We start from the raw sequence: 24451 nt of genomic DNA, 5'->3' as shown, positions 1-24451 counted from the left end.
TCAAGCAGCCGGCCCTCGCGGGGTGACCGTACGTGAGCCGAGATCCAGGCCTTGGCGTCGGAAACCCCCGAGCGCCGAGTCCCTAACCGGACGTGGCGGCTTCCTGCTCCGCCCCCTTCCGAGGGGGCGGGAACCCAGGGCTCTCAAGAAAAGCCGGAGTGGATTTGGGCGCGCTACACGCGTGGGTGGGGGTGGGAGTGGAACCCCGCGGGCTGGAGTAACTGTGTCCGTCCCCGCCTAAAACGCTTCCCGCGGGAGTTTTAGCCTAGTGGTTGTGTTGGGGGAGAGGAATGTCAAATTTGGCTCCTGCCCTTCCCCGGGGGCTGGAGACTGAAATCTTTATACCAGTTCACGGCGGGGCGACTTGGGTTCCAGGATCCCCGAGTCCGGGGGGCCCGAGGACAGCGGAGCTGGAGACCCGGGCTCCTGGGTCCCGGCCCCTGAGTGTCCAGCGCTCCTCTCGTCCGCGGCCCTGGCTCCTGTCCTCACTTCCTTCCCTTTTTGGCTCCTGCTCTCGGAGCGGGCGGACGTGGGGGGGAGCGGAAAGGGCGGGAGGGCCCGGGAGTCTGGCGAGGGTACAAGGGGGTGCGGAAAAGCCGGGGAAGGGACTCGGTCCGGGAACTTGATCAGGGGTCGGAGACCTACGGGAACAGCGGCCCGGGACCCGCGCTGCCCCTGCCCCTCCTGAGCAGGTCAGAGCCAGAGCACCCTGTGACCCTGCGCGTTCCCGTACTCGTGACCCCCTCATCCCCAAAATGCAAGGCCCCCCATATTTCACCCCTGTATCCCTCCTTCCCCCCCGCCCAGCCTCCCTGCTGGACTCCCATCCGGTTACCTAGAACCCACCCGCTTACCTCCCCTCCGGATCCCCCTCGCCCACCTGACTCTCCACCTGCCCCCCTCCTGTCTCTCCCCAGGCGCCCTCATGGCCCGACCCCGCTGATTTCCTTCACTCGGCCATGCTCCCGCGGCCCCTGCGGCTGTTTTGGGACACGAGCCCCCCCGGGGGAGTCGTGCTGAGCAGCTTCCGGAGTCGAGACCCCGAAGAGGGTGGGGGCCCAGGTGGCCGGGGCGTGGGCGGAGGGCAGGAGGAGGAGGAGGAGGAGGAGGAGGAGGAGGAAGACGACGAGGTGAGACGCGGGAGGTGGGAGGTAGGGGGCGTGTATATTTCAGAGACTCTCCACCTTTCGGTGTCTGTGTCCCTTCATCTCTTCCTGCCTCAGCTACTTCTGCGCCTCTCGCTGGTGTCTGCCTGTCTCCCCGCTGCGGGGAGCCCCGGTGTTTCTGTGGTTCTGTGCCGCAGTGTGACTCAGGACCTGCCCGCAGGAACCTGCCCTGTTCCTGCCAGGAGCGTCTGTCTGGCTGTCCTGCGGGTCTCTGGCCCTCTTCGCCTGTGCCCGAGTGTGCCCGTCTCTCTGGGCTTGGTGTCTAGGTCCCTGTCTCCTTCCCTGTTTTTGTTTGGCGGGGAGGGGTTTGTTTCCACAGTAACCCGCTCCTCTGATTCCGGGACTGGGGAGGGAACCCTTTGATTTCGTGACCCCTCCCCCCTCTCCTGCCGTGCTCTGGGTGGAGGCGCGAAGCCAAGGTTCTCGGCCCTTGGAGGGACCATCCCGGGCTGAGTGGCGGGTGGTCACCTGCTTTTCCCCGGGACTAATGGCGGTGGCCAGGAGTAGGACTGGGGCCTCGGGAGGCCCCGAAAGTTGGATTTGAGGCCCGGAGGCTTTGGACTCCTGGGTCCAGAGTCTGGGTGAGGGCTGGGTGACTAGCAGGGCTGGTTTTTCGGGATCGGTTGGGGGAGGGGCTGGGTCACATGACACTCTTGAGTCTTCCCCCCACATCATCCCCACTTCCCCTTCTCCTTCCTGTACTGGGATCAGAGCCGCCACCTCGAGGGGGGTCTCCAGGGCTGAGGGACCCGGGGAAAGGGGGCTAAGGGGAAGGACTAACTCTTTGGGCTTGGTCAGTTCCTGCGGGGGAGGGCGGAGCATGCGGCTGTGCCTGTGACTGAGGTTTCAGCTTCTCAAGGTCTCTGCCTCAGGCTTTCTGCCTCTCTTCGCTTCCCGTCTCCTATCCTTTGCACCTTGATTCTCCGCTGTTCTGGGGTTCAGCTCTGGGGGGAAGGGGCTACAGCGGTCTCCAGGACCAGGGTTCCTGCATTCCATCCAGCCCCCCACGGCAACCCCCTAGACTCCACCGGGCCCTGAGGCGGCTTGCGGGGGGCTGTCTGGGCCCCAGGGGGGGAGACCTGGGGTCACCAGTCCCCCCCACCCCTCGTACTCGCTGGTACTGTCCCCCGCCGCAACAGGTGAGGGGTACAGAGGGAGGAGTAGGGCCTGGGGCTGAGGGTTGGGCAGTGGGGTATGGTGTGGAACTGTCTGACCTCCCCTTCCTTGCTCCTCCAGGCCCCTGTGTCTGTCTGGGACGAGGAGGAGGATGGTGCCACCTTTACTGTCACAAGTCGCCAGTATCGGCCTGTTGATCCCTTGGTGAGATCATAACTTTGACTTCTCACCTCTGACCCTCCACCTCCCAGTTCCCCTTCCTCCGGCCAACTTTCTGGCCAGAGTGCCAGGTTGGAAGTTTGCAGACCGGACTCTGCTCTGTGACTTAGGTCAAGTCTTTTGCCCTCTCTGAATCTTAATACAGTGAGCCTGGATCATCTCCTAGGTCTGGGATTTCTCCCAGATATCTAGGGGCAGAGTTGAAAAAAGGGTCAGTGACTGGCCCTCTGTCTCCCCCAGGCCCCGAGGCCTCCCCCGCGTTCCTCCCGGAGGCTCCGAGCTGGCACTCTGGAGGCCCTGGTCAGACACCTGCTGGACGCCCGGACATCAGGGACTGACGTGACCTTCACGGCAGCCTTCCTGGCTACTCACCGGGCCTTCACCTCCACGCCTGCCCTGCTAGGGCTTATGGCTGACAGGTCAGGGTCATAAGGGAGCAAGGGTCATTGACATGTCTGGACTTTCTAAAGCCAGAATATCCCGCCCAAATAGTCAAAGCCACTAGCGTTTTGGAAAAAATGGACAGATAGAATCTCTTCCACTCCCCAGGCTGGAAGCCCTTGAATCTCATCCTACAGATGAGCTAGAGAGGACAAAAGGGTGAGTGACCCCTGATTCTTAACCTCACAGTTCCCTCCGCCCAGGCTGCAGCCTGACATCTGACCCCTGGCGGATTCCACTTCTCCCAGGGTAGCCATCTCTGTATTGTCAACCTGGCTGGCCTCTCACCCTGAGGATTTTGGCTCTGAGGTCAAGGGTCAGATTGACCGGCTTGAGAGCTTCTTGCTTCGGACAGGGTATGCAGCAGGGGAGGGTGTTGGGGGGGGCGGCGCTGACCTCATCCGCAACCTCCGGTCCCGGGTGGACCCCCAGACCCCCGAACTTCCTAAGCCCCTGGCCCTCCCCGGCGATCCCCCTGCTGACCCCACGGATGTCCTGGTGTTCCTCGCTGACCACTTGGCCGAACAGCTGACCCTGCTAGATGCGGTGAGACCTTGACCTCTGACCCCCCCGCCCCCTGCCCCCTACTAACCTGTCCCTGACTCCAGATCCTTACCGTGCTTCCAATCCTTCCTGATCCAGCTCCCAGTCTCCTCCGTCCACCCAGTTTTGACCTTGCCCCCTTTCCTCTTGATTGTTGCCCTTCAAACCCTGTGCCCCTCTGGTTCCTTGGCCACCTGAGATCCTCACACCCCCGATATTGGAAGACTGACCTCACTTGACTACAAACTTTAACCTCTAACCTCCGCCCCACAGGAGCTATTTCTCAATCTGGTACCCTCTCAGTGCCTGGGGGGCCTGTGGGGTCACAGAGACCGGCCAGGACATTCCCACCTCTGCCCATCTGTCCGGGCTACTGTCATACAGTTCAACAAGGTGGCAGGGGCAGTGGTCAGCTCTGTCCTGGGGGCTACCTCAACCGGAGAGGGGCCTGGGGAGGTGACCATACGGCCACTCCGTCCCCCACAGAGGGCCCGGCTGCTGGAGAAGTGGATCCGTGTGGCAGAGGTAGGAGAGAGGCTCGGCCCTACTGGGGACTGTGGTGTGGAAAGAGGCCCACAGCTGCAGCCCCCTCTTGTGAACCCCACAGGAGTGCCGTCTGCTCCGAAACTTCTCTTCAGTGTATGCTGTGGTGTCGGCCCTGCAATCCAGCCCCATCCACAGGCTTCGGGCAGCCTGGGGGGAAGCAGCCAGGTGGGGAGGATGGGGCACTGGAGCCGGGTAAGGGCTGGGAGGGGGTCAACTGAGCCAGGCCCCTCCTCAAGGCCACTGCCCCCTGCTCCCCAGGGACAGCCTCAGAGTCTTTTCCAGCCTCTGCCAGATTTTCTCCGAGGAGGATAATTATTCCCAGAGCCGGGAGCTCCTCCTGCAGGTGAGGCCTGTTCCCGGCATTCCCAGACATCCCCCCCCACCCCACCCCCCACCCCCATGTCTCCTTGTTCTGTCACCACCAGGAGGTGAAGCTGCAGCCTTCTCTGGAGCCAAATTCCAAGAAGTCCCCGAGGTCTGGCTCCCGGGGTGGGGTGAGTGACTAACTGGGGGTGGAAGCAGTCTGAGGGATGGAAGAGGAGGCACAGCAGGGTGAGGAGAATTCAACTTGTTCTCTGAGGCAATGGGATAGGAAAGTGCGGAGGGATGGAGAGCCCTTGGATCAATGGCAGGGGTGACTGACTCTTACCTCTGATCTCAGGGTGTGGTCCCATACCTTGGCACCTTCTTGAAGGACCTCGTGATGCTGGACGCAGCCTCCAAGGATGAGCTGGAGGTCAGTGGTTGTGTGTGTGTGTGTGTGTGTGTGTGTGTGTGTGTGTGTGTGTGTGTATGCATTGCGATAATGGAATGAGTAGCCCTCAGGGTCAGACAGACCTCCTTCCAGAAGGGGCTGCAAGGCAGAAGCACTGCCAGGACTCTGTTACTTCGGCAAGTTTGCTTAACCTCCCTGTGCCTTAGTGATCCGTAAATGGGAAACTAGTGACGTATCTACATCAACCTTTTATTATGAGAGTTAAATCAATTAATGTTTGGCGAGTGCTCAGAACATGCCTGAGATGTAAGCATATATAGGTAGTTTGCTAAGTAAACCAATACTGGGATCTTGGGCAAGTTCCTTATCTTTTCTGAGCTCTAATTTTCTCAACTGTAAAGTGGACACAATTTTGACCCGTGACGTTCTATTTAAAGGGTAAGGTAGGGGGCTTAGGGCATGATGGATGAGAGGGGGAGGAGGGGGAGGGCCGGAGGAGTCAGAGAGGCCGAGTGAAGTGAGTGTTTGGGAGAGGGCATGTTCTCTCTGTGGCAGGGTTGGGACCCTCACCCCATCCCCTTTATCCTTGCAGAACGGATACATCAATTTTGACAAGCGGAGGAAGGTGAGGGGAGCACTTGGGCTGGATGCTAGCTGTCCCTAGCCACATCCCAGGAAGGGGAGAGGAGGGCAAAGTCAGGGGTCCCTGAATTTTGGTGCCTGCAATCTGTGGGCTCCTTCCTAGGAGTTTGCTGTCCTTTCTGAGCTGAGGCAGCTCCAGAACAAATGTTGTGGCTATGACCTCCAACCTGACCCCGATATCCAGCAGTGGCTACAGGGGCTCCGGCCACTGACAGAGGCCCAGAGGTGACTGGCTGGGTGCGGTTGGGACTCCAGGGCTCAGGCTGGGCGTGGGGGTCAGTGTGTCATGCATTGACCTCTGCCCATTGCCCCCGTCCCCAGCCATCAAGTGTCCTGTGAGGTGGAGCCATCCAGTACCAGTGACCCTCCTGCCCCGCGGGTGCTTCGGCCAACGCTGGTCATCTCTCAGTGGACAGAGTGAGGGAGTCAGTGGTTGGAGGGTGGTCTCTTGGGGACTTGTCCTTCTCCCTCTGACCTTCCCAATGTCCTGCCACTCCAGGGTGCTGGGTTCTGTTGGAGGTCCCACACCCCTTGTCTCCTGGGACTGGCCCAGTGTGGGGGCAGAGGAGGTGCCTGGAACCCCCGCTCCACTGCTGACCCGGCTGGCCCAGGTGAGCTCCGCTCCTGACCTCTGGTCTCAACACTGACCCTGACTTCGTGAATCTTTCTCCCTTGACCTCCCTGCCTTCGTGCCAGTTCCCTGTGTCGTTTGTCCCCAGCACATGAAGTGGCCGTCTGTCTCATCTCTGGACTCCGCCCTGGAAAGCACTCCAGCCCTGCAGAGTCCCGCTGACCCCAGCCACCTCTCTCCCCCCGCTTCCTCCCCGAGGCCTTCTCGAGGTCACCGCCGCTCAGCCTCCTGTGGCTCCCCGCTCAGTGGGGGTGCAGAAGGGGCCTCCAGGGGGGCTGGATATGGGGGAGGGGGGCCTGGGCCAGGGTCCTCTGATTGCCGCATCATCCGAGTCCAGATGGAGCTGGGGGAAGACGGCAGTGTCTACAAGAGCATCTTGGTGAGGGAGCTGCGGGCTGGGAGGTGGGGTGAAGGATGGTGCCCCGAGGGACTAGAGATAATGTCTTAGGTGTCAACAGCCAAATGGGAGGATGATTTTACTTTTAATTGACCTTTGGTTTTAGCAACCATGTTTTCTTTTGAAGGTTACTTTGCATTAGCTGGTACACCTTGAACTTTGGGTGGCTATATTAGATTTTCAGAACCAACAGTGGTTTCCCCACAGGGAGCAGCCCAGCAACTATGCGGGCTGGCGGATGGAGTACAGGGAGCCACCATGTTGGGTTTCCCTCTTCGCTGGAAAGTTTGGGCGCGGGTAACCTTTTCTGGTTGGGATCACTGCCTAGGGTTGGAAAAATGGAAAGCACAGGTCATCATGGCCAACTGATTGCTCTTTTGGTCTGCTGTCCTGCCAGGTGACAAGCCAGGACAAGGCTCCAAGTGTCATCAGTCGTGTCCTTAAGAAAAACAATCGTGATTCTGCGGTGGCTTCAGAGTATGAGCTAGTGCAGCTGCTCCCAGGGGAGCGAGGTCAGAGGCTGGGAGGGCAGACAGACTCTGGAGGAGAGTGCATCCACATCCGGGGGGTTGTGCGGGGAATGACTGTGTTTGTGCTTGACACCCTTTCTGAACCTACAGAGCTGACCATCCCCCCCTCGGCTAACGTCTTCTACGCTATGGATGGAGCTTCACTCGATTTCCTCCTGCGGCAGCGGCGACGGCCCTCCACTGCTACACTGGGCCGCGCCAGTGGCCCTTCTGCCTCGGGAACTCCCCCAAGTGAGGGAGGAGGGGGTTCTTTTCCCAGGATCAAGGCCACAGGGAGGAAGATTGCCCGAGCACTGTTCTGAGGAGGAAGCCCTGTTGGCTCCTAGAACTCATGGTGGCAGTGCCAGATGTGGGGAGCCATCCTGAATGGTGGCAGTTGCCGCACTGGGAAAAAATCCAGAAGGACGGCCAACCACCCTGGGGCAGTGAAGCGCCACTGGTTTACCAGACAGCCGAGATCCAGCCCTATGGGAACTGGTAATCTTGGTACCCAAGACGGATACCTGTGTATAGCTTCCCACTTTCCATGAATGCAGCACACAGCTAGTGCTGGGAAAAGGATCCGTTTCTGATTCCTGGCCACATCCTAGCATGCTAAGGGCCAAGGAAAGGCCTGGAAGTAGGGGGAAAGGAAAGGCCTGGAAGTAGGGGGAAAGGAAAAGCCTAGAGGCTCTGAGCCCCAGGGGAAGGGAATGGTAAGAAAAAGTTTCTATAGTAGGAGTTCCTCTTCCTACTCTGGGGGTTCCTGTCACTGTGACAACACTAATAAACCAAAACACTACCTGAACTCTACTCCCGTCCTTGCAGTGTGTACGAACTAGCTGCTCGGAGTGGGGGTGGGGAGCTGGCTGAAGGTAGACACCATGGAAAAAGAGGGGCCCAATGTTCTCTATCCATGAAGAGCTGGAAGCAAGGACTTGGTGGAAACGGTTTCCTCAGAATGGTTTTTTCCTCCCCAGCAACCTCGCCATCCCTGGTCCCTTTATTTGCTCTTACATTTTTCTCCTCAGTTGCTACAAACTCATGTCAAGTACTAGCCATCCCAATTAAAGTGATCAGCATGAAGAACACCCCTGGCTCTGAATTTGTAAGAAACAATTTTAGGACAAAGAAATGGAAGAACAACTTTGTGGACAATGTATAAACTGGGAGACCTTACAATATTACAATGCATTATGTGCTGGGGCTTGAAATCAGTTTAAGCTACACTCAAATTCTAGGAAGAAAGAGACTAAAAAGAACTAATATGCCAGGGCTATTTTGAGGATGACAAGAAATCATAGCAAAGGAGGGTCACCATGTTTCATTCTAGGGTTAGAGAATTGTGAGTTCTTCAGTAAACTCACTTTCCCTAAAATCATTGCGTTGTAAATGCCCTTTTCATGTTTCCAACCAAGATGAGGAAGAGTTAAGGGTTCCACATACAGGCAAGAATTAGGTTTGAGACATTTCGGATTTTAGTCTCAAGAAAGAAGGATTACTTTGCCACACAGAGATTCCAGTGCAAGGATCTGGACCTGAGAGAGTAATGCAGGTGATAAACATATAAGGTGGAAGGGACCAGGAGAATGGATGAAGACAATTATGACAGAAGCGGCTGGTCAGAAAAAGGCCAGGTATTTTCACATTTTATTAGCTACAGTATAGACCCTAGAGCTGCCTCATTTCCTCCCCTCCCCCCCACCCCCGCCAGGACAGGGTCAGACCTTCCCAGGAGCCCCCGCTTTTGCTGCCTGGGCCCGCTGGAACTCCTGCTGCAGCTGAGCAAGGGTCTCTCTCTGTTGCTCTGACTGTCGCTCTAGGTCCCGGAGCTGGGATTCGTATCGCTTACTGAGGAAAGGCAAAAAAGCAAGTAAGGAAAAATTAGTGAGAGTTACTGTTGAGGGTGCTGAAAGCAAGAAGGAGATTGGTGGAAAACTTGAGATCTAAGGGGAGGATGGAGAAGAGTTACAAGGGAAGGGTTGGAGGAACTGGACAGTTGGGGGCTACTCTGGAGAGCGACTCTACAATGGTTCCTCAACACCTTTATCCCAACGCATCAGGTACATCACAGGGGGGTGAAATAAAGACTCACATCTCAGCCGTGATGTAGTCCAGCCTTTTCCCCACTGTGGCCCGAGCTTCCCCCAGCTCCTGTTTGACCAGCACGGGACCCAGAAGTTTAAAGACCATATTGGATCCATCCAGCAGGGCCAGTTCCTGATGGAGGGGTGGGACATATATGATCAGAATTACTGCCAGGACAGGTCCCTCCTCACTCCATAAGTCCCAGTCTCTCACCTCTTTCACGATATTATTTTCTGTTAGTTGTGCCTCTAGTTTCTGCCTCCCTGACATGGATTTACTCAAGTCTGGCGGGTGGGAGGAAAGACGTTATTAGACACATCACATGCGCCACCCGACCCCCAAAATCCTGATGAGAAAAAGATGCAGTTGAGGAAGTAGGCCAAGGACGGGGCAGCGAGTCAGTGGATGGTAAGAGTATAGAGGTGGGGATGAAACCGCACGCTGGGGCCGGGAGTAGGGGGGTGGGGTGGGGGCAGGGCAGAACACATTGTCTGGGTATGGCTTTGGGTTGTGAGGGAATTGGGGCGAGGCCACACCGACCCTGCTCCCTTACCCTTCTGTAGCTGTTGATATTTCTCCACTTCTCCCTGTAGCTTCTTCTGGATTAGCTCAGCCATGGCGGGGACGAAAGCCTGCGGGGAGCGGGAGCGGGGCGCTGGGTCTCACACGCTGGAAGGTACCCGAGCTCCCTTTTCTGGCCTGCGGAAATGACAGCCCTCCTGACAGGCAGCCTCTCGGGACACTGCAGTCTCTCCGGGTCCGGAATATCTGCTCCACCCCGGTGGCGGGTGAAACAGGACCCCAAACCCCTCAACCGAAACCCTGCCCCACTCACGTTCTCCCTTCAATATTGGTAAACCCGGAAGTAAACAACGAATGCCGGGAAAAGACAGCGCCGGAAGCTTTCGTCTGACGCATGCCGGGAAATGTAGTTCTAACATGTTTAATGAGCGGCGTTCCGCTGAGAAGACTGGATTTGGAAGGTTTTAGGCAAGATGGGGAAACCAAGCTGGAAAAAGAAACTGCACGGTTGCTTGGGTCCTGGCCCCGGACAGCCTCTCTTTCATTACTCGGGCATAAGCTGCTGCACGGGGGGGCGGGGCCAAGGCCCGCGGAGGCCCTCAGTGGCGAGCGCGCCCTCAGTCAAGATGGCGCCTAGAAGGCCTTAGACCTGGGGCGGCGCTGATTGGATGAGGGTCGGAGAACTTCCGGGAGTTCCCCATCCGATTGTGGGACAGTTGAGAGGAGTTTGCACGTGAATCGTGGTTCGAGTGGACTAGATGGAGACGGTCCCCAAGCCGGGCAGTCGTGTCCCGCCCAAGAAAGACAAACTTCAGGGCAAGAAGAAGGTAGTGACCTCCTTGGGGTGGAAGGGAAGTTTTTAGCTGCGGGGTTGGAGGGGCGGGGCGAGGGGCAGCGGACTATCGGGGATCCTGATCTGCCGGCAGAAACCGCGGCGATACTGGGAGGAGGAGACCACTCCGACCGCTGCCGAAGCTTCTCCAGGTCCCCCTCGTAAACGGAAGAGGAATCGAGAGCTCCGCCCCCAGAAGCCAAAGAACACTCACAGCACAAAGAAGTCTCGGATTTCCAAGAAGCCCCAGGTCCCGAAGAAACCACGGGAACGGAGGAGTCCAGGGCCTCAGCGGAGCTTGTCTGGGGTGAGCCTGGGACCTGATAGGGTGGCAAGGCAAGTCGCCTTGTGCTTGAGGGTACGAGGGTTGAGCCTGTTTCCTAATTGCCTCCTGCCTGCCCCAGGCCCAGGACCCATTTGCAGGCCCCGCCCCCGTCCCTGTGGAGGTGGTTCAGAAGTTCTGTCGCATTGACAAATCCAAAAAGGTGAGGACCAGTCGGAGAGTGGGGAGGGGTTGCAGGCAGGGAGTGTCTGGGTGAGTTGGATGGAGGCGGGGCCAGGTGGCTCTCCGGTGACCCCCATATCCCTTGGTTCTTTTCCCACTCCTTCTCCACCAACGATGTTGTAGCTGCCACGTTCTGAGACCAAAATCCGGAGCCAACTTGAGGCGGCTGAAGCTCAAGAAGAGGAAATAAGTGTCAAAGCTGCTCGTTCTGAGCTGCTGCTTGCTGAGGAACCTGGGTGAGTTCTTTAGGACCCTAATGTGGGCCTCCCCAGCCCCTGCTTCATGGGGCTCTCGTTTCTCATTTCTATGTTGGTACACCCACTTCATATTAGGAAGCCTTAATGCACCCCTGATGCTCACTTGCAGGTTTCTGGAAGGAGAGGATGGGGAGGACACAGCAAAGATATGCCAGGCTGATATCGTGGAGGCTGTGGACATTGCAAGTGCAGCCAAAGTGAGCCTGAGAATGGAAAAGGGGCCAATGGGTTGATGGATGCAGAGTAAGATGGGAGTGGGGACTAGAAGAAAAAATTACCAAAGGGAGCCAGTTCTTTCTTTTTTTTTTTTCTTTTCTTTTCTAGCATTTTGACTTGAACTTGAGGCAGTTTGGACCCTACAGGCTTAATTACTCTCGAACTGGGAGGTAAGGAATTCCAGTTACTTCAGTCTTGCCCATCTCAGCCATACCAGTGTGTGTCTGGGTTGTTGATGTGGGGAGGGTCTTGTGATTTGCTTGCATGTGAGGGTGAGCGTGTATGGCAGCATCTCTGCTCTCACCTGGCGAGGAGGAGCTGGCGTGGGGCAGACCTCTGAGCCCAGGTGCCCCCCTGAACTGACACCCTGCCTGTCCTCCAACTACAACAGACACCTGGCTTTCGGAGGGCGCCGGGGTCATGTGGCCGCCCTTGACTGGGTGACAAAGAAGCTCATGTGCGAGATCAATGTCATGGAGGCGGTGCGGGACATCCGGTCAGTGGCCTCGGTCAGCAGCGGTGGGGCTGAGACAGCCTATCCCTGATTGAATGACAGCCGGTGACTCCCTTTCACGTTGTACCGTTACTCCGCTCCTCCCAGGTTTCTGCATTCAGAGGCACTGCTTGCTGTCGCCCAGAACTGCTGGCTTCACATTTACGACAACCAGGGCATCGAGCTCCATTGCATCCGCCGCTGTGACCGCATCACACGGCTTGAGTTCCTGCCTTTCCACTTCCTCCTGGCCACAGCTGTGAGTGGCTGCAGAGCACAGGGACCGGGTGGCAGCCCCTGAGAAGACTGACAATCCTCCCTTGGGGCCCCAGTAGAGGAAGGGCAGAGGGCAATCAGGACTCATTTTCTCTCTCTCTCTCTCTTAGTCAGAGACAGGGTTTCTGACCTACCTGGATGTGTCAGTGGGAAAGATTGTGGCAGCTCTGAATGCTCGGGCTGGTCGGCTCGACGTCATGACTCAGAACCCTTACAACGGCGTCATCCAACTGGGACACAGCAATGGTCGGTCCCTGGGTGAACTTTGACCCTGACCATCCTGTCCTACTTTTCTTTTGTTTTTTTTTTTTTTTTTTGCAGCTTGAGGGATCTTAGTTCTCCGACCAGGGGATTGAACTTGGGCCCTCGGCATTGAAAGCTCTGGGTACTAACCACTGGACCGCCAGGGAATGCCCCTGCTTTTCTTCTATATTTGCTTTTAACGGGTCCCTTCAGGTTGCTCCTCTGCTTCCCTCTCTTGTTACTTCTTGGCCTTGAGTCCCCATCTTTCCCAGGTTTAATCACCTCAGCGCCCTTTTAGTAACTAAAGTTCTCCTCTGATGCCTAGGGACTGTGTCTTTATGGAGCCCAGCCATGAAGGAGCCACTGGCAAAGATTCTCTGTCACCGTGGTGGGGTCCGGGCTGTGGCAGTAGATTCTACAGGCACGTAAGTCACTTGTTTGGGCCTGAGGTGCTGGGGGGTGAGGGGCGGTGTGTGTGTCACAGCTGGGCAGAAAGGAGTAGAAGGACCACAGACTCTGCAGCCCAGCTGCTTGGGTTTAAATCCTGGTGTTATCCCTGACCAGCCACGTCAGCAAGCATGTTAGGTGACCTCGGTGTACCACACATTGTCCTCACCCTGAGACTGGGGATATGAGTGTCTCGCTCAAGGGCCAGAAGACTTTTTCTGTAAGGAGCCTGATAGTAAGTATTTTAGGCTTTGTTGGCAACGGGGCATAACTGAGTGATTTACGAAGGTCCTTAAATAACAAGAGGAAACAAAAGATTGCAAATTTTTAAGCAGTGAAATTAGAAAAAGAATTGAATGCAATATTTTTGTAATACAGGTCTACTCATGAGAAGAATTGGATTCCTGTTTTTGAGAATAACATTTGGCTTAATTGGGGTTGAAAGTTATTGTCCCAAATCATCCAACTCAATTGCAAATGTTTATCTACAGATGCCGATCTGTTGAGAGATTTTGCGTATGTTATCTTTGCAAACATCTTTTCGCACAGATAGATGATGAGATAAGTGGTACTTGAAACGCTCTCAAGTGAGATGCTTTACGTGGTGTCAGTCTTGACCACAATACCATGCTGTCTTAGCACAAAAAGCAGCCACAGAACAAGTAACTGAATGAGTGTGACTGTGTCCCAATAAATCTTTATTTGTAGTTGCTGACATTGGAGTTTTCAAATAATTTTCATGTTTCAAAATATATTTTTTTTGATTTTTTTTCCCAACAACTTAAAAATGTAAAAACCATTCCTTATGGCTTGTGGGCTGTACAGAAATAGGTGGTGCGCTGGCTTTGTTGGCTTATGGGCCGTAGTTTGCCAAGTCCGGGGCTTAGCTTAGAAAACTGTTGTAGGCGTGAACGTGAGTTAAGGCCTATAGAGTTGATCATGGTGCCTGGTGGGTAGGGAGCGCTGTGTTTCATCATCTTTGTCAAAGACGATCGTCCTCTTTAGGTCTGGCTGGTGATGTGAAGGGTTGGGGGTGGCAGGTCTGCTTTGAATTTCCGCCTCACGACCGCTGTGAAGTCCTGACTGCTTTTCCCCTCCAGGGTCCCTCCAAGGTCTGTTTCTCGCCCTTCTTGCTGTCTCACAGTTTCTAGCCTCCGGTTCTTCCTCCTTCTTGTGTGTCCTGGGTGTTGATGTCAGAATACTCTTTCCCACATGGCTTTCCTCCTTTTACACCATTGCTCAGGAATCTTCTACATTAAGTATTAACTCCATAACCTTACTTTTAAGTTGTTTGGTAGAAAATCAGGAAGAAGAAAAGCCCAGTGGCTACCAACTTATGAAAGCCTGCCAGATGCTCAGGCCTCCTGGGCCCCCCATAGTTGTGTCTCTGTGGACAAGTGTTTTGCTTCTGCCCCTTTTACTCCATGTCTGTGGCAGTCTGGTGCTAGGAGTGTCGGGGGCCCTGTCCTGAGGTCTTCTGCCTTCTGTGGGCCATTGGACCTGAGCTGGACTTGGCCTTCCCCGGGCTGCCTGGGTCAGCTACTCCTGCGCTCAGGGCTCCATCACTTCGTTCACGGAGGTTTGGTCAACAGCCTGACACCAGACAGCTCTTGTCCTTGGTCTTAGGCCCACCCTGGCTTAGCTCTGGTCCTCCTCAGGGGTGCCTCAGACCAGCCACAGGGGCTCCAGAGATGAGGCTGACTGTCGTCCTCAGCTGGCTTTCTGGAAGCTTGCATTAGGACTGGATTGGACTCGCAAAGCTGAGGTGTTTCTTGCAAGTTCAGTAGCGTGGTAGTGTGGCCTTGGATACCCATCTGGCCACTGGGTGGGCATTTGCACAGGGGATCCCAGAGCTGGGTGTGTTTGGGGCAAGAGCCAGCGTGTGCTCCTGAGTTGCTGGCTCAGTGAAGGGTGTGACCCTGTGTCCCAGGAGCCCTCCAGAAGTCCTGGTTTGTGCTGATGGCCTCTCCCTCGGGTGGAGCTGGGCCGATTGTCTTGTCAGGACAAGTATCCAGCTGGGCCTATCTTTGGCCCCATCACAGGCCAAGTCTCTGCTCAAGTAGGAACTCATTCTTAGTGTCTTCCTCCTGGGTTCACAGCCAAGGCTAAGAGGAGGGTCTTTGGCTTCTGGCAAACATACATCCCCTGGCCTGGCTGGTCCCCCTTCAGCCTTCCTGAGGAGCAACTTGAACATCAATAGAAACTCCAACCTCTGCAAGTAAATGACTTGCATGGTCCATGCTTCCTTGAGAGGATTTGGTCACCAACCTTGCCCACCCTCCTTCCAGGGAAGGAGGCGGGGCAGGGCCCTCTAGTGCATCACTTCCTTGCTTCCTAAGGAGGTTTTCTCAGGTCCATGCAGTCTCCACCTTGTGGCCTGTTATTGCCAGAGAGCAGCTTTGGGAACTATATCCTGTCCGACCTTCAGGAGCCCCTGCAATTTGTCCCTTCCTGGCCCTCCTGGCCCTATTTCCCACCAGCCCGGAAAACAAACCCCTGCTTCCATCTCCCTGTCTCCACGCTCTGATGTTCATTCATTTGTACCTGTTATACATGCATCTCTGTTTCTTGTGCTTTCTTGAGAATTACCTAGAATGGCTCAAATCCCACGAAGCCCTCCCTGACCACTGCCATGAGCCCTTCCTGCTGCTTACTGATGGGCTGCCTGTCTATGCGGTGGGACCTCACACCTGGGGTAGATTGTCGTGTGTGTCCTCCCTTTCATTCACGTGTCGTGAGTGGGTAAGAACAGAGACACTAAAGACACAGGTCTGACTTGAATTCTAGCTCTACCACTCACCGTGATTTCCTTTCTCTGAGCTAGCTTCAGTTTCTTCTCTGTAAAAGGGAAATGAAGATAGTACAGCTGCGTGACACCTCACTGAGAGGAGGCGCGTGGGGTGTGTGGTGTGATGGTAGTGATTACTGTCATTGTTGGTCTTCTTCTCCTCAACCAGACCTGATGCCTGGACTTGGCCACAGGCCTGCCCAGTAAGCTCATACTATGGATTAATCACCCCCCCTTGCCCCCAGGCACATGGCCACCTCTGGCCTGGACCACCAGCTGAAGATCTTTGACTTGCGAGGGACGTTCCAGCCTCTGAGCGCTCGGACCCTGCCCCAGGGAGCGGGGCACCTGGCCTTCTCCCAGCGGGGACTGCTGGCTGCAGGAATGGGCGATGTGGTCAACATATGGGCAGGACAGGGCAAGGCCAGCCCGCCGTCCCTGGAGCAGCCCTACCTCACCCACCGGCTCTCGGGCCACGTGCATGGCCTTCAGTTCTGCCCCTTTGAAGATGTGCTGGGAGTGGGGCACAGCGGGGGCATCACCAGCATGCTGGTCCCTGGTGAGTGGGCAGGGCTGGAGCTCTAAGTGGATGACCTCCGGATGGAAGCTGGAGTGGGCCTGACCCTGAGACAGCTGGGGGCCAGGGGCTTGCTCAGGCTGGAGCAGGTTCCTGTTCACAGTTCCGTGCTTCCTCCTCCCTCCAGGGGCTGCTGAGCCCAACTTCGACGGCCTGGAGAGTAACCCATACAGGAGCCGGAAGCAGCGCCAGGAGTGGGAGGTGAAGGCCCTACTGGAGAAGGTGAGGAAGTGGCTGCGTGTGGTTTGGGGCCGGGGGTCTTGGGAAGAGTAGGCTTCAGCGGCGTCTCTGGTTTCCAGCCCTCTTTGGCGTCACCCCCCTGTGGCTCCTTACGCATTCCTGTCCCTCTGTGACACACCCAGGTACCTGCAGAGCTCATTTGTCTGGACCCACGAGCCCTGGCAGAGGTTGATGTCATCTCTCTGGAGCAGGAAAAGAAGGAACGGCTAGAGAGGCTGGTACGGAGCAGGCCCCCGAGGGCCCGGGCCTTCCTCCCCCCCACATCCTGTCCCCACCATGTCCTCAGAAGTGCAGTTCCCTGCCTTGGAAGTCTGTTTCAGGTTTCACTCCTGTCCCCTCCCTCAGGGCTACGATCCCGACACCAAGCCTCCCTTCCAGCCAAAGCCAAAGCGGAAGGGCCGCAGCTCCACAGCAAGTCTGGTGAAGAGGAAGAGGAAGGTCATGGATGAGGAACACAGGGTAAGTGAGCACCTGGGGATGGGCCGGGCGGCCTGTGGGCTGTGCCCTCCTGCTTGTACCTTTGGCCTTGCCAGCCTGCCACTTCTCACCTCGCCCCTTTCTCCCCACTCCAGGACAGAGTCCGACAGAGCCTGGAGCAGCAGCTGCAGAAGCAAGAGAAGGCCAAGCCCGTGGGGGCCCGGCCATCTGCCCTGGACAGATTTGTGCGCTAAGCCAGGCTCCAGGGGTTCCTGGGAACAACATTCTCTCCCCAAGAGCACCTGTGGGGAATGACCTGTTCCCTGGAATGAGGAGGGAGCAGTGAGCCCCCTCCCCCACAGGGGGTGGAAAGCTGACTCCTGGGGGTGGCGGGGAGAGAGCTTGGTATTAAACAGGAAGGTGGGTTTTTGGATAACATGTCTGGATCATCCCGTGGACCTGTTCCCTTCCCATGTCCGGCCTGGGGCTGCTCTCGGACGCGAGGGGTCGTGGTGTCTTGCTTCTACCCTCAGCCCTATCCTGTGGTCGCTGTGGCTTTAGTCTGGCTCTCTAGGGCCTTCCTCCAGGGAGAGGCTCTCCTCCCTCTCCCACATCCCTGGAGATGTCCTTTCCATCCAGCAGGCTCTGGTAGCCTTCAGGCTCCCCAGGTTTGTGATCGGAGACTCCTGGTGAGGACCACACTGTACTCAAGAGGAAAAGAGACAAGTTTATTGAGGGGCTTGTGCCCCTCCCCTGCCGTGGCTGGAGAGAACAACCCAGCATGTGTGGCTCTTCCTGATGACCATCTTTGGGGCTGGCAGGCCAGGCAGCCCCCTAGGTGTCTCCTGTATCCCTCAGTCTTCAGTGACAGACTAAGCATCTGATGTAGGGCAACCAATCAGCTGCAGCCAGCTAGAGCCTCTGACTTGGGCCCGGGAGAGAGAAGGTGGTGAGGGTGCTGGCTGGACTCTCAGCTCCTCGCTCCTCTCCTGGGCACCCAGGCCCTCTCAGCTGTGAAGCCAGGCTATTACCCGGCATCGGAGGATGCCGAGGACTCCCTGGAGCCAGGAGCAGAAGGGTACAGTTCTTTCCCCGTCAGAGCCACCCACCAGCTTCCAGGCTTCCTGCATCTCCCAGGGGTCCAACTTGTGGGATGTCAGCAGGAATTTCCCATAGCAGCACCGATCCAGGGGGTAGTGGGTGGCACCAGCCAGCTTGACACAGTGGGTTGGGGCGAGGCCTCCTCGTCGGGCACTTAACCCCACAAAGACATCCTCCAGTGGCAGAGGGGGTGCCCGGCTGGCTACCTTCAGTATGAGCTGCACAGCAGAAGCCGATAGCACATAGCCCGTGCCTGAGGCGTAGGGGGGAAAGGGGCCCCAGGTGAGAGGCCACTGTTCCTCTGATATCTGGTGCTTGGCCCCTGGTGTCCGAGAGGGGTGCACCCGCCAATGCACACGGCCCAGGTACAAGAGAGGCACGGGCTGGCTCGCCAAGGTGGGGCCTCCTTCCCACTTTTCATCTCCAACTTTCGCCTTTCTCAGGGGCCCCATGCCCCTTTCCCATTGCTCCCAGTGGCCTCCTCGCCGGACCAGCTCTGATACCAGTTCGGGGACATTGACGAACACATCATCGTCGGTCTTGAGGATGTAGCGGGCCACAGGGCAGTGTTTGTCAGCCCAGTTCAGCCCGCTGAGGGTCTTGAGAGTGAGGTTGCGGTAGGAATCCTGGAAGGCCGCCTGCATTATGTCCCCCTGGGCCGCTGACTCCCGCGCCAGGTCGTTCCCGCGCGAGCCCCAGCTGGGCTCTCCCAGCAGAAAGACAGTCTGCACCCTGAGCCCTCGGGCCTCGCGCAGCTGGCCCCACGAGGCCCGAATGGCGTTTCTCTGGTTCAGGTTCTCCGGGGCCGTGCAAACCAGGATTAGCAGGAAGGGCGGGGGGCCGGGACCGCCGCACGCCTCCTCGTTGGGGATCAGGAGGCGGGGCAGGGTCAGGGGCGGCCCCGGCGAGGCCGGGCCTGGGAGCAGGGAGGCTAGCGAGAGGCTCAGCAGCTCCTCCCCGATGCCCGAGGGCCCAAAGAGCGTCCAGACAATCACGAGCAGCAGGGCGGCCAGGAGGAGGCGCCGGAAGAGGCTGAGGCGCATGGTGCGGCGCAGTCAGAGGGGACCTGGAGGGAAAGGTGGAATGCGGTTAGAGGGCGGAGAGTGCAGCTCTAGGACACTTGGGTCCCTAACCGGCCACGCCAGGGCTGGGGCGGGCCGAGGGTACGGCCTGTACCAGCGCCCTAAGGTGCCGGCGCGGGAGGCGGCGCGGCGGGGCCCATGGCTGCAGCTGGGGGTAGGTTACCTTGTCGGCTCGGCCGCGGAGGCCCGGCTCCATGGCCGGCGGGTTTCCGCTTCACCAGTCACCTCCCCTGTCCTCGGCAGCGGCCTAGTCCCGCCCCTCTCGCTGGGAGGGCGTGGCGTGCGCGTCCCCGGCAACCCTGTCAGAAGCTTCGCAGCCGCGCGGCAAGCAGAATGCAGAGAGGAGGGAGCGGGTGGTGCAGAAGTGGGGTCTTTCCCGAAACTGCGCAAGAATGGAATTGGACCCGCGGACCTCGGGCACAGCGGGCGAACGCTGTGCAGCCGGAATGGCAGCGGCTGCCTCGCAACCATGCGCCACCCACCCCCACCCCCGCCCTGCCGCTCAGTTCTTCCGGGTCACCAAAATCAGCATCTCCCAACTCGCAGAAACCTAGGGTGGTAAAGACCTGGAAATACTCACCTAAGCGGCAACCGGCTAGGCTCACCTACCTACACAAGCCTCAACACCCTGCAAGCCAACAATAGGGAGCCTAGTCTTGAAAACCATGAGGGCTCCTCCTCGAGGATGAGCCTGTTGGTTGCCCCTTCTCCCACCCACCTGGAGAGCGGGCACCACTAAGTAAAACGTTGCTTCCCATAGTGGGGAGTGGCAACAGCATAGCTTTAACCAAGACCAAGGGCACTGGGCAGCTGAGTGGGGGAATCAAGCAGGAGGGAAAATGACCAACAGGGCCCAGTGTGAGAACATGTTCCCTATTAGTGTCTCCAGAAAAATGCAAAGAACCATAAAGAAGGAAGCCATAACTGTATAAACTATTTATTAACAGACAATGCCCACAAATTTATTTCTTCTTGGACACGCCCACAGTGCGGCCACGGCGGCCTGTGGTCTTGGTGTGCTGGCCTCGTACACGAAGTCTGCAGGTGAGAAAAGAGAAGAGTTACAGGTCTTACACCCTACAAAACAAACGTCTGGGAAAAGACAGAGCATGAAAATTCCCTGGGAGTCTAGGGACAGGCAGAGATGAGCCCCCACCCCACTCACCCCCAGAAGTGGCGTAGCCCTCGGTGGGCCCTAATCTTCTTCAGTCGCTCCAGGTCTTCACGGAGCTTGTTGTCCAGACCGTTGGCCAGGACCTGGATACAGAGGAGATGGTGAGGTATGCTTGTTCTACCCCCTGGCTTATGACCAATTCTAACTGGACACCCTGCTTTTCTCTAATCTCTCCCATCTTAATACACACCTGGCTGTATTTTCCATCCTTCACGTCCTTCTGTCTGTTTAAGAACCAGTCTGGGATCTTGTATTGGCGTGGATTCTGCATAATGGTGATCACACGTTCCACCTGGCAGGCAGGACAAGGGTCAGGTCCAGATGGTCTCCCCGCCCCCTCCCCATAGGCCCAACCCCTAGCCCCCCTTCCTTGTCCTCACCTCATCCTCAGTGAGCTCTCCTGCCCTCTTGGTGAGGTCGATGTCTGCTTTCCTCAACACCACATGAGCATATCTTCGCCCCACACCCTGAGGAAAGGTTTCAGAGTCGGATGAGTCTGATTTTTTGGGTTTCCTTTAAAGACCCATGATTCAAAAAGCACAGAAAGGTAGGTCCTAAAATAACCTAGTGCCTTATACTTTTCCAGATACAAAGCCTAATCATTAAAAGAGAAAAAGTTTTGTTCAGAGGCAGGGCTGGACCAGAGAACTTGGGGCAGATACCCCTTGAAAGCAGAATCTTTTTTTCCCACATTGCCCAGCATACAGACGTAGTTGTAAATGCTGCTGTTAAGACAATACAGCAGCACCCATGAATGGCACCTCCTAATTTCTGCATCGTGGAGGATGAAGCTGATGTCCCTCAGAGCTGATGTAGCACCAAGGCAGCAAGACTAGGGTATTTTCAATTAATAGGGTTGATTAAGGGGTAGGAATGTCAGTTGCTCACGATGTCTAAGGGCCACGCACCATGATCCTTTGGGCAGGTCACTGCACGATCAAAATTAACGAACACTTAAATCGGTGACATCGTATCACCACCACCACTGGTACTCCTTGCCACCTGAATTCACAAGCCAAATAGACTTGGATAGTGAAGGACTGTGTGCTGGGTTGAATAGTGTCCCACCAAATGTATGTCCATCCGAAACCTCAAAACGTTACTTTATTTTGAAATATAATTTGTTAAAATGAGGTCATACTGGATTAAATCCAATGACTGGTGTTCTTATCAAAGGAGAGGACACAGACACAGAGGGAAGAAGGCATGTGATAAGAGGCGAGACACTAGAGTGATGCAGCTGTAACACAAAGAAACCAAGGATGTTTGGCATCCAGAACTGAGAGATTAAGTTTCTGTTGTTTGAAGCCAACCAGTCTGTGTTACAAGGGCCCCAGGAAACTGAAATAGATGGTATTTCCTCTCTGTAAGAAAGTGCCAGGGAGTCAAACTACCAGATTGATTTGCAAGAGACTAGGATCTTAAGTCTCTCTCAAACTTTAATTCTCTTCCTTCTACTTTTAAGTGTTTCTTTGTATCTCAAGGGCCTGGACCATATAACAGAAGAGTTGATACTAACTTCATACTAGTCTCTGAAACCCAGTCATTGTGACCAATTCCGACCCCCTCCATGTTTCCAAACAATCCACAGACAACAGTTATCATCCTTATTTAGAGAAAGAGCAGAACAACCAGCCTTAAGGAATATTCATAGCAAAAGTGTACAAATGGAAACAAAACAACAAAGGGATCATGGCACAGAATAACCTTGCAGGTGTGTATTACCTCTCAGCAAATACCCTCTTCTGCTTGTGCCAACTTCAATACTTCACCTTTCCCTGGCCAATTAACCTTGCTCCTCTAACTACATTTTTTTGAGGAACCCCTCCTTATACTCAACCTCCCCCCAGGCAACTTTCTTCCAACTTCTAAGTATTACCCCGCCCTACTCCAGATCATTAACAAAAGACCACCTGCAAAGGTGGTGGAGCAACAGGGCTCCCATACACTTCTGGTAGAAAGTGTAAACTGATACGACCACTTTGGAAAACTGTTTAGCAGTACTTACTAAAGCTAAACATATACATGTCCTATATACCTACCAGAAATGTAGATGGATGTTAAGAACGTATATGTACATGTACTAGAACATTTGTAACAGCACTATATGTAATAGCTAAAAACTGCCCCCCCCAAAAGACCACTTGCAAGCTTCAGTTGTCTCACCAGAGGAAGAGCCAGCAAAGGCTGACTTTCCACACAATTAGCAATGGCCCTAGTACCTGTCTATATCTAATCTTTCCCAGTGATAAGTAGGCCATCAAGTTAATAAAAAGATTTCTTATCAAAATACTCATTAAGTATCGGAAACTGCTTTGGTTAAACTGTTTTAAGCTGACTACAAAGGTTGACACATACTTAAGGTAACAAATAACAAACTAATTAATTTCAAAGAGGCAGAGGAAGGGTTTAACAGAAGCATCCTACTAACCATGCTCATCTTTTATTTTCACTATCTCATCTACAGCCTTTAAAAAGGGAACAGGCAACCTCACAGATACAGTGGGCTCAGTTCCAGACGATGCCAAACAGTGACTATTGCAATAAAGGGAGCTACACAATATATTTTGGTTTCCCAGCACATGTAAAACTTATGTAGTCTATTAAGGGAGCAATAGCCTTATGTCTCAAAAAACCCCATACATACCTTAATTAAAAGATACCTTATTACTATAAAGTGGTAACCATCACCTGAGCCTTCAGCAAGTCTAAATATTTTTGCAATAGTAACACCAAAGGCCACTGATCACAGATCACCATTAACAAATATAGCAATGAAAACGTGTGAAATATTGCAAGAATTACCAAAATGTGACAGAGACACCAAGTGAGCAAATGCTGTTGGAAAACTGACTTCCTTGAGACAGGGTTGCCACAAAAAAACACATTATTGCTAAGCACGATAAAATGGGGTAAGCCTGTACTGTATTTCACACTGCCTTACTAGTTTCACAGAAGGAAGCAGTCTTCATATGTACCATTTAAGAATGAAAGCTGTGCTCCTTGAATTACAGAATGAAAAAGTAAATAGAATGGATCTTATAAAGAAAAGCTTATGATATACTGTTTTAAATTAACAACCTATCTATAAAATACTTATAATGGTGTCCTGTCATGACATAGTGACACCTCCCATCTCCCAACTTAGAATCTCTCGGCATTTCTACTCACCCTTCAAAATGTACAATTATCCAATTCCTAGGATATACACATTTTCCAGGAAGGGTTGCTGTTATGATGCACTGGGGGAGAGGGGCAGAAACCAAATCTAGCACGGACCTTACAAGCTGATTGATGGCTGATGGTCCAGGAAGTTTTTAGTGAATTCAGGTAGACAACCAAACCCATTCCCCAGCCCCTAGGTGAAATACATTGGCTTGACCTGAGACTATTCTTTGGCTTTTATCACTTACCTTTTGGGGCAAATATGGTTAAGGGGTTAAAGGGACTAGTTGCGCTCTTAACCATTCTTTTACCCAGCAGACGAGGTGATCTGGTTGGGACTTCCTCCACCTTGCCTTAACGACAGCTCAATTGTTAACAACCCAAGTTTCACTTACAACCCAAGCAGCCCTTACCCTACTTTACCTTAATTGCAGTAATGGCGAAGGCAATTTTCCGCCGCCCATCGATGTTGGTGTTGAGTACTCGCAAAATGTGCTGGAACTTCTCGGGGATTACTAGAGACTGACAGAGATTCGGGGAGACATTAGACACCGTGAATTACCATTAAACCGTAACCTCAAACACGAGCGTAAAGCTTGTCACACAGAGAGCAAGAAGCCCCCGTCAGGTTTTCACGACACAAAAAACTCCTCAGTCCTGCAGACAGCAGGAGCATCAAGTGTTCAGGCTGGGAAAAACGCAACCTCCGGGAGGAAGCACGTCTCCTGCCCGTTCCCAAAGTACACTCTGAGTGGCGGAGGCCGGAGGTCCCCACTCACACCCAAGCCTTTCCAGCGCCCGGGAAGTAACTTCCTCCGGTCCCACTCCCCAGAACTGGATGTCTTTAGTCGTCCTTTTCCAGGGGTGCGATCCAGGGTTCCACACAGAAAGCTGCAGGCCCCCAGGGTAGGACATTTTCCGCCCCCTGACAGCAGACCTTCCTTGCCCCGGTTCCGATGTCGCCAGATCCCCGTACCGACTCCAGTCTTACCATGGCGGCGGCCCCAGCGGCGGCGTGTAGGCCTCCAGTGGAAGAGAGAACAGAAGTGACGTAGAAGCACTATATCGCTACCAGTCGGAAGGGGCGGAGCGATCTTGATGAG

The 24451-nt window shown here is 54.9% G+C and overlaps 5 protein-coding genes across 5 annotated transcripts; 2 read left to right on the top strand and 3 right to left on the bottom strand.

The window, feature by feature from the left end:
- Positions 1 to 555: 555 nt before the first annotated feature.
- RGL2 (ral guanine nucleotide dissociation stimulator like 2) lies at positions 556 to 7733 on the top strand. The gene is made up of 18 exons (XM_068558464.1): positions 556 to 692; positions 918 to 1130; positions 2403 to 2486; positions 2742 to 2920; positions 3051 to 3101; positions 3191 to 3488; positions 3759 to 4010; positions 4093 to 4196; positions 4290 to 4374; positions 4457 to 4525; positions 4693 to 4767; positions 5339 to 5371; positions 5492 to 5613; positions 5710 to 5805; positions 5888 to 5999; positions 6108 to 6398; positions 6814 to 6928; positions 7037 to 7733. Exons 2-18 carry the CDS (start codon positions 960 to 962, stop codon positions 7246 to 7248), a joined length of 2349 nt encoding a protein of 782 aa, XP_068414565.1. The 5' UTR covers positions 556 to 692; positions 918 to 959; the 3' UTR covers positions 7249 to 7733.
- Positions 7734 to 8614: 881 nt separating this feature from the next.
- PFDN6 (prefoldin subunit 6) lies at positions 8615 to 9885 on the bottom strand. Its single transcript, XM_068557939.1, has 4 exons — positions 9567 to 9885; positions 9227 to 9297; positions 9021 to 9145; positions 8615 to 8776 (listed from the first exon to the last, which is right to left on the bottom strand). Exons 1-4 carry the CDS (start codon positions 9628 to 9630, stop codon positions 8647 to 8649), a joined length of 390 nt encoding a protein of 129 aa, XP_068414040.1. The 5' UTR covers positions 9631 to 9885; the 3' UTR covers positions 8615 to 8646.
- Positions 9886 to 10210: 325 nt separating this feature from the next.
- On the top strand, positions 10211 to 17262 carry WDR46 (WD repeat domain 46). Its single transcript, XM_068558574.1, has 15 exons — positions 10211 to 10362; positions 10462 to 10674; positions 10772 to 10852; positions 10996 to 11108; positions 11239 to 11326; positions 11454 to 11515; positions 11737 to 11841; positions 11947 to 12097; positions 12225 to 12360; positions 12683 to 12782; positions 15838 to 16151; positions 16297 to 16391; positions 16532 to 16627; positions 16755 to 16868; positions 16982 to 17262. Exons 1-15 carry the CDS (start codon positions 10294 to 10296, stop codon positions 17078 to 17080), a joined length of 1836 nt encoding a protein of 611 aa, XP_068414675.1. The 5' UTR covers positions 10211 to 10293; the 3' UTR covers positions 17081 to 17262.
- Positions 17263 to 17583: 321 nt separating this feature from the next.
- On the bottom strand, positions 17584 to 19242 carry B3GALT4 (beta-1,3-galactosyltransferase 4). Its single transcript, XM_068558214.1, has 2 exons — positions 19173 to 19242; positions 17584 to 18993 (listed from the first exon to the last, which is right to left on the bottom strand). Exon 2 carries the CDS (start codon positions 18968 to 18970, stop codon positions 17834 to 17836), a length of 1137 nt encoding a protein of 378 aa, XP_068414315.1. The 5' UTR covers positions 18971 to 18993; positions 19173 to 19242; the 3' UTR covers positions 17584 to 17833.
- Positions 19243 to 19930: 688 nt separating this feature from the next.
- Positions 19931 to 24441, bottom strand: RPS18 (ribosomal protein S18). Its single transcript, XM_068557216.1, has 6 exons — positions 24340 to 24441; positions 23772 to 23870; positions 20564 to 20650; positions 20374 to 20475; positions 20175 to 20266; positions 19931 to 20047 (listed from the first exon to the last, which is right to left on the bottom strand). The coding sequence occupies exons 1-6, from the start codon at positions 24340 to 24342 to the stop codon at positions 19972 to 19974; spliced, it is 459 nt and encodes a 152-aa protein (XP_068413317.1). The 5' UTR covers positions 24343 to 24441; the 3' UTR covers positions 19931 to 19971.
- Between the last annotated feature and the right edge of the window lie 10 nt (positions 24442 to 24451).

Source organism: Eschrichtius robustus, chromosome 12 (assembly GCF_028021215.1).
Source record: "Eschrichtius robustus isolate mEscRob2 chromosome 12, mEscRob2.pri, whole genome shotgun sequence".
In the NCBI taxonomy this organism is placed as follows: Eukaryota; Metazoa; Chordata; class Mammalia; order Artiodactyla; family Eschrichtiidae; genus Eschrichtius; species Eschrichtius robustus.
This window is presented reverse-complemented; position numbering and strand designations above follow the sequence as displayed.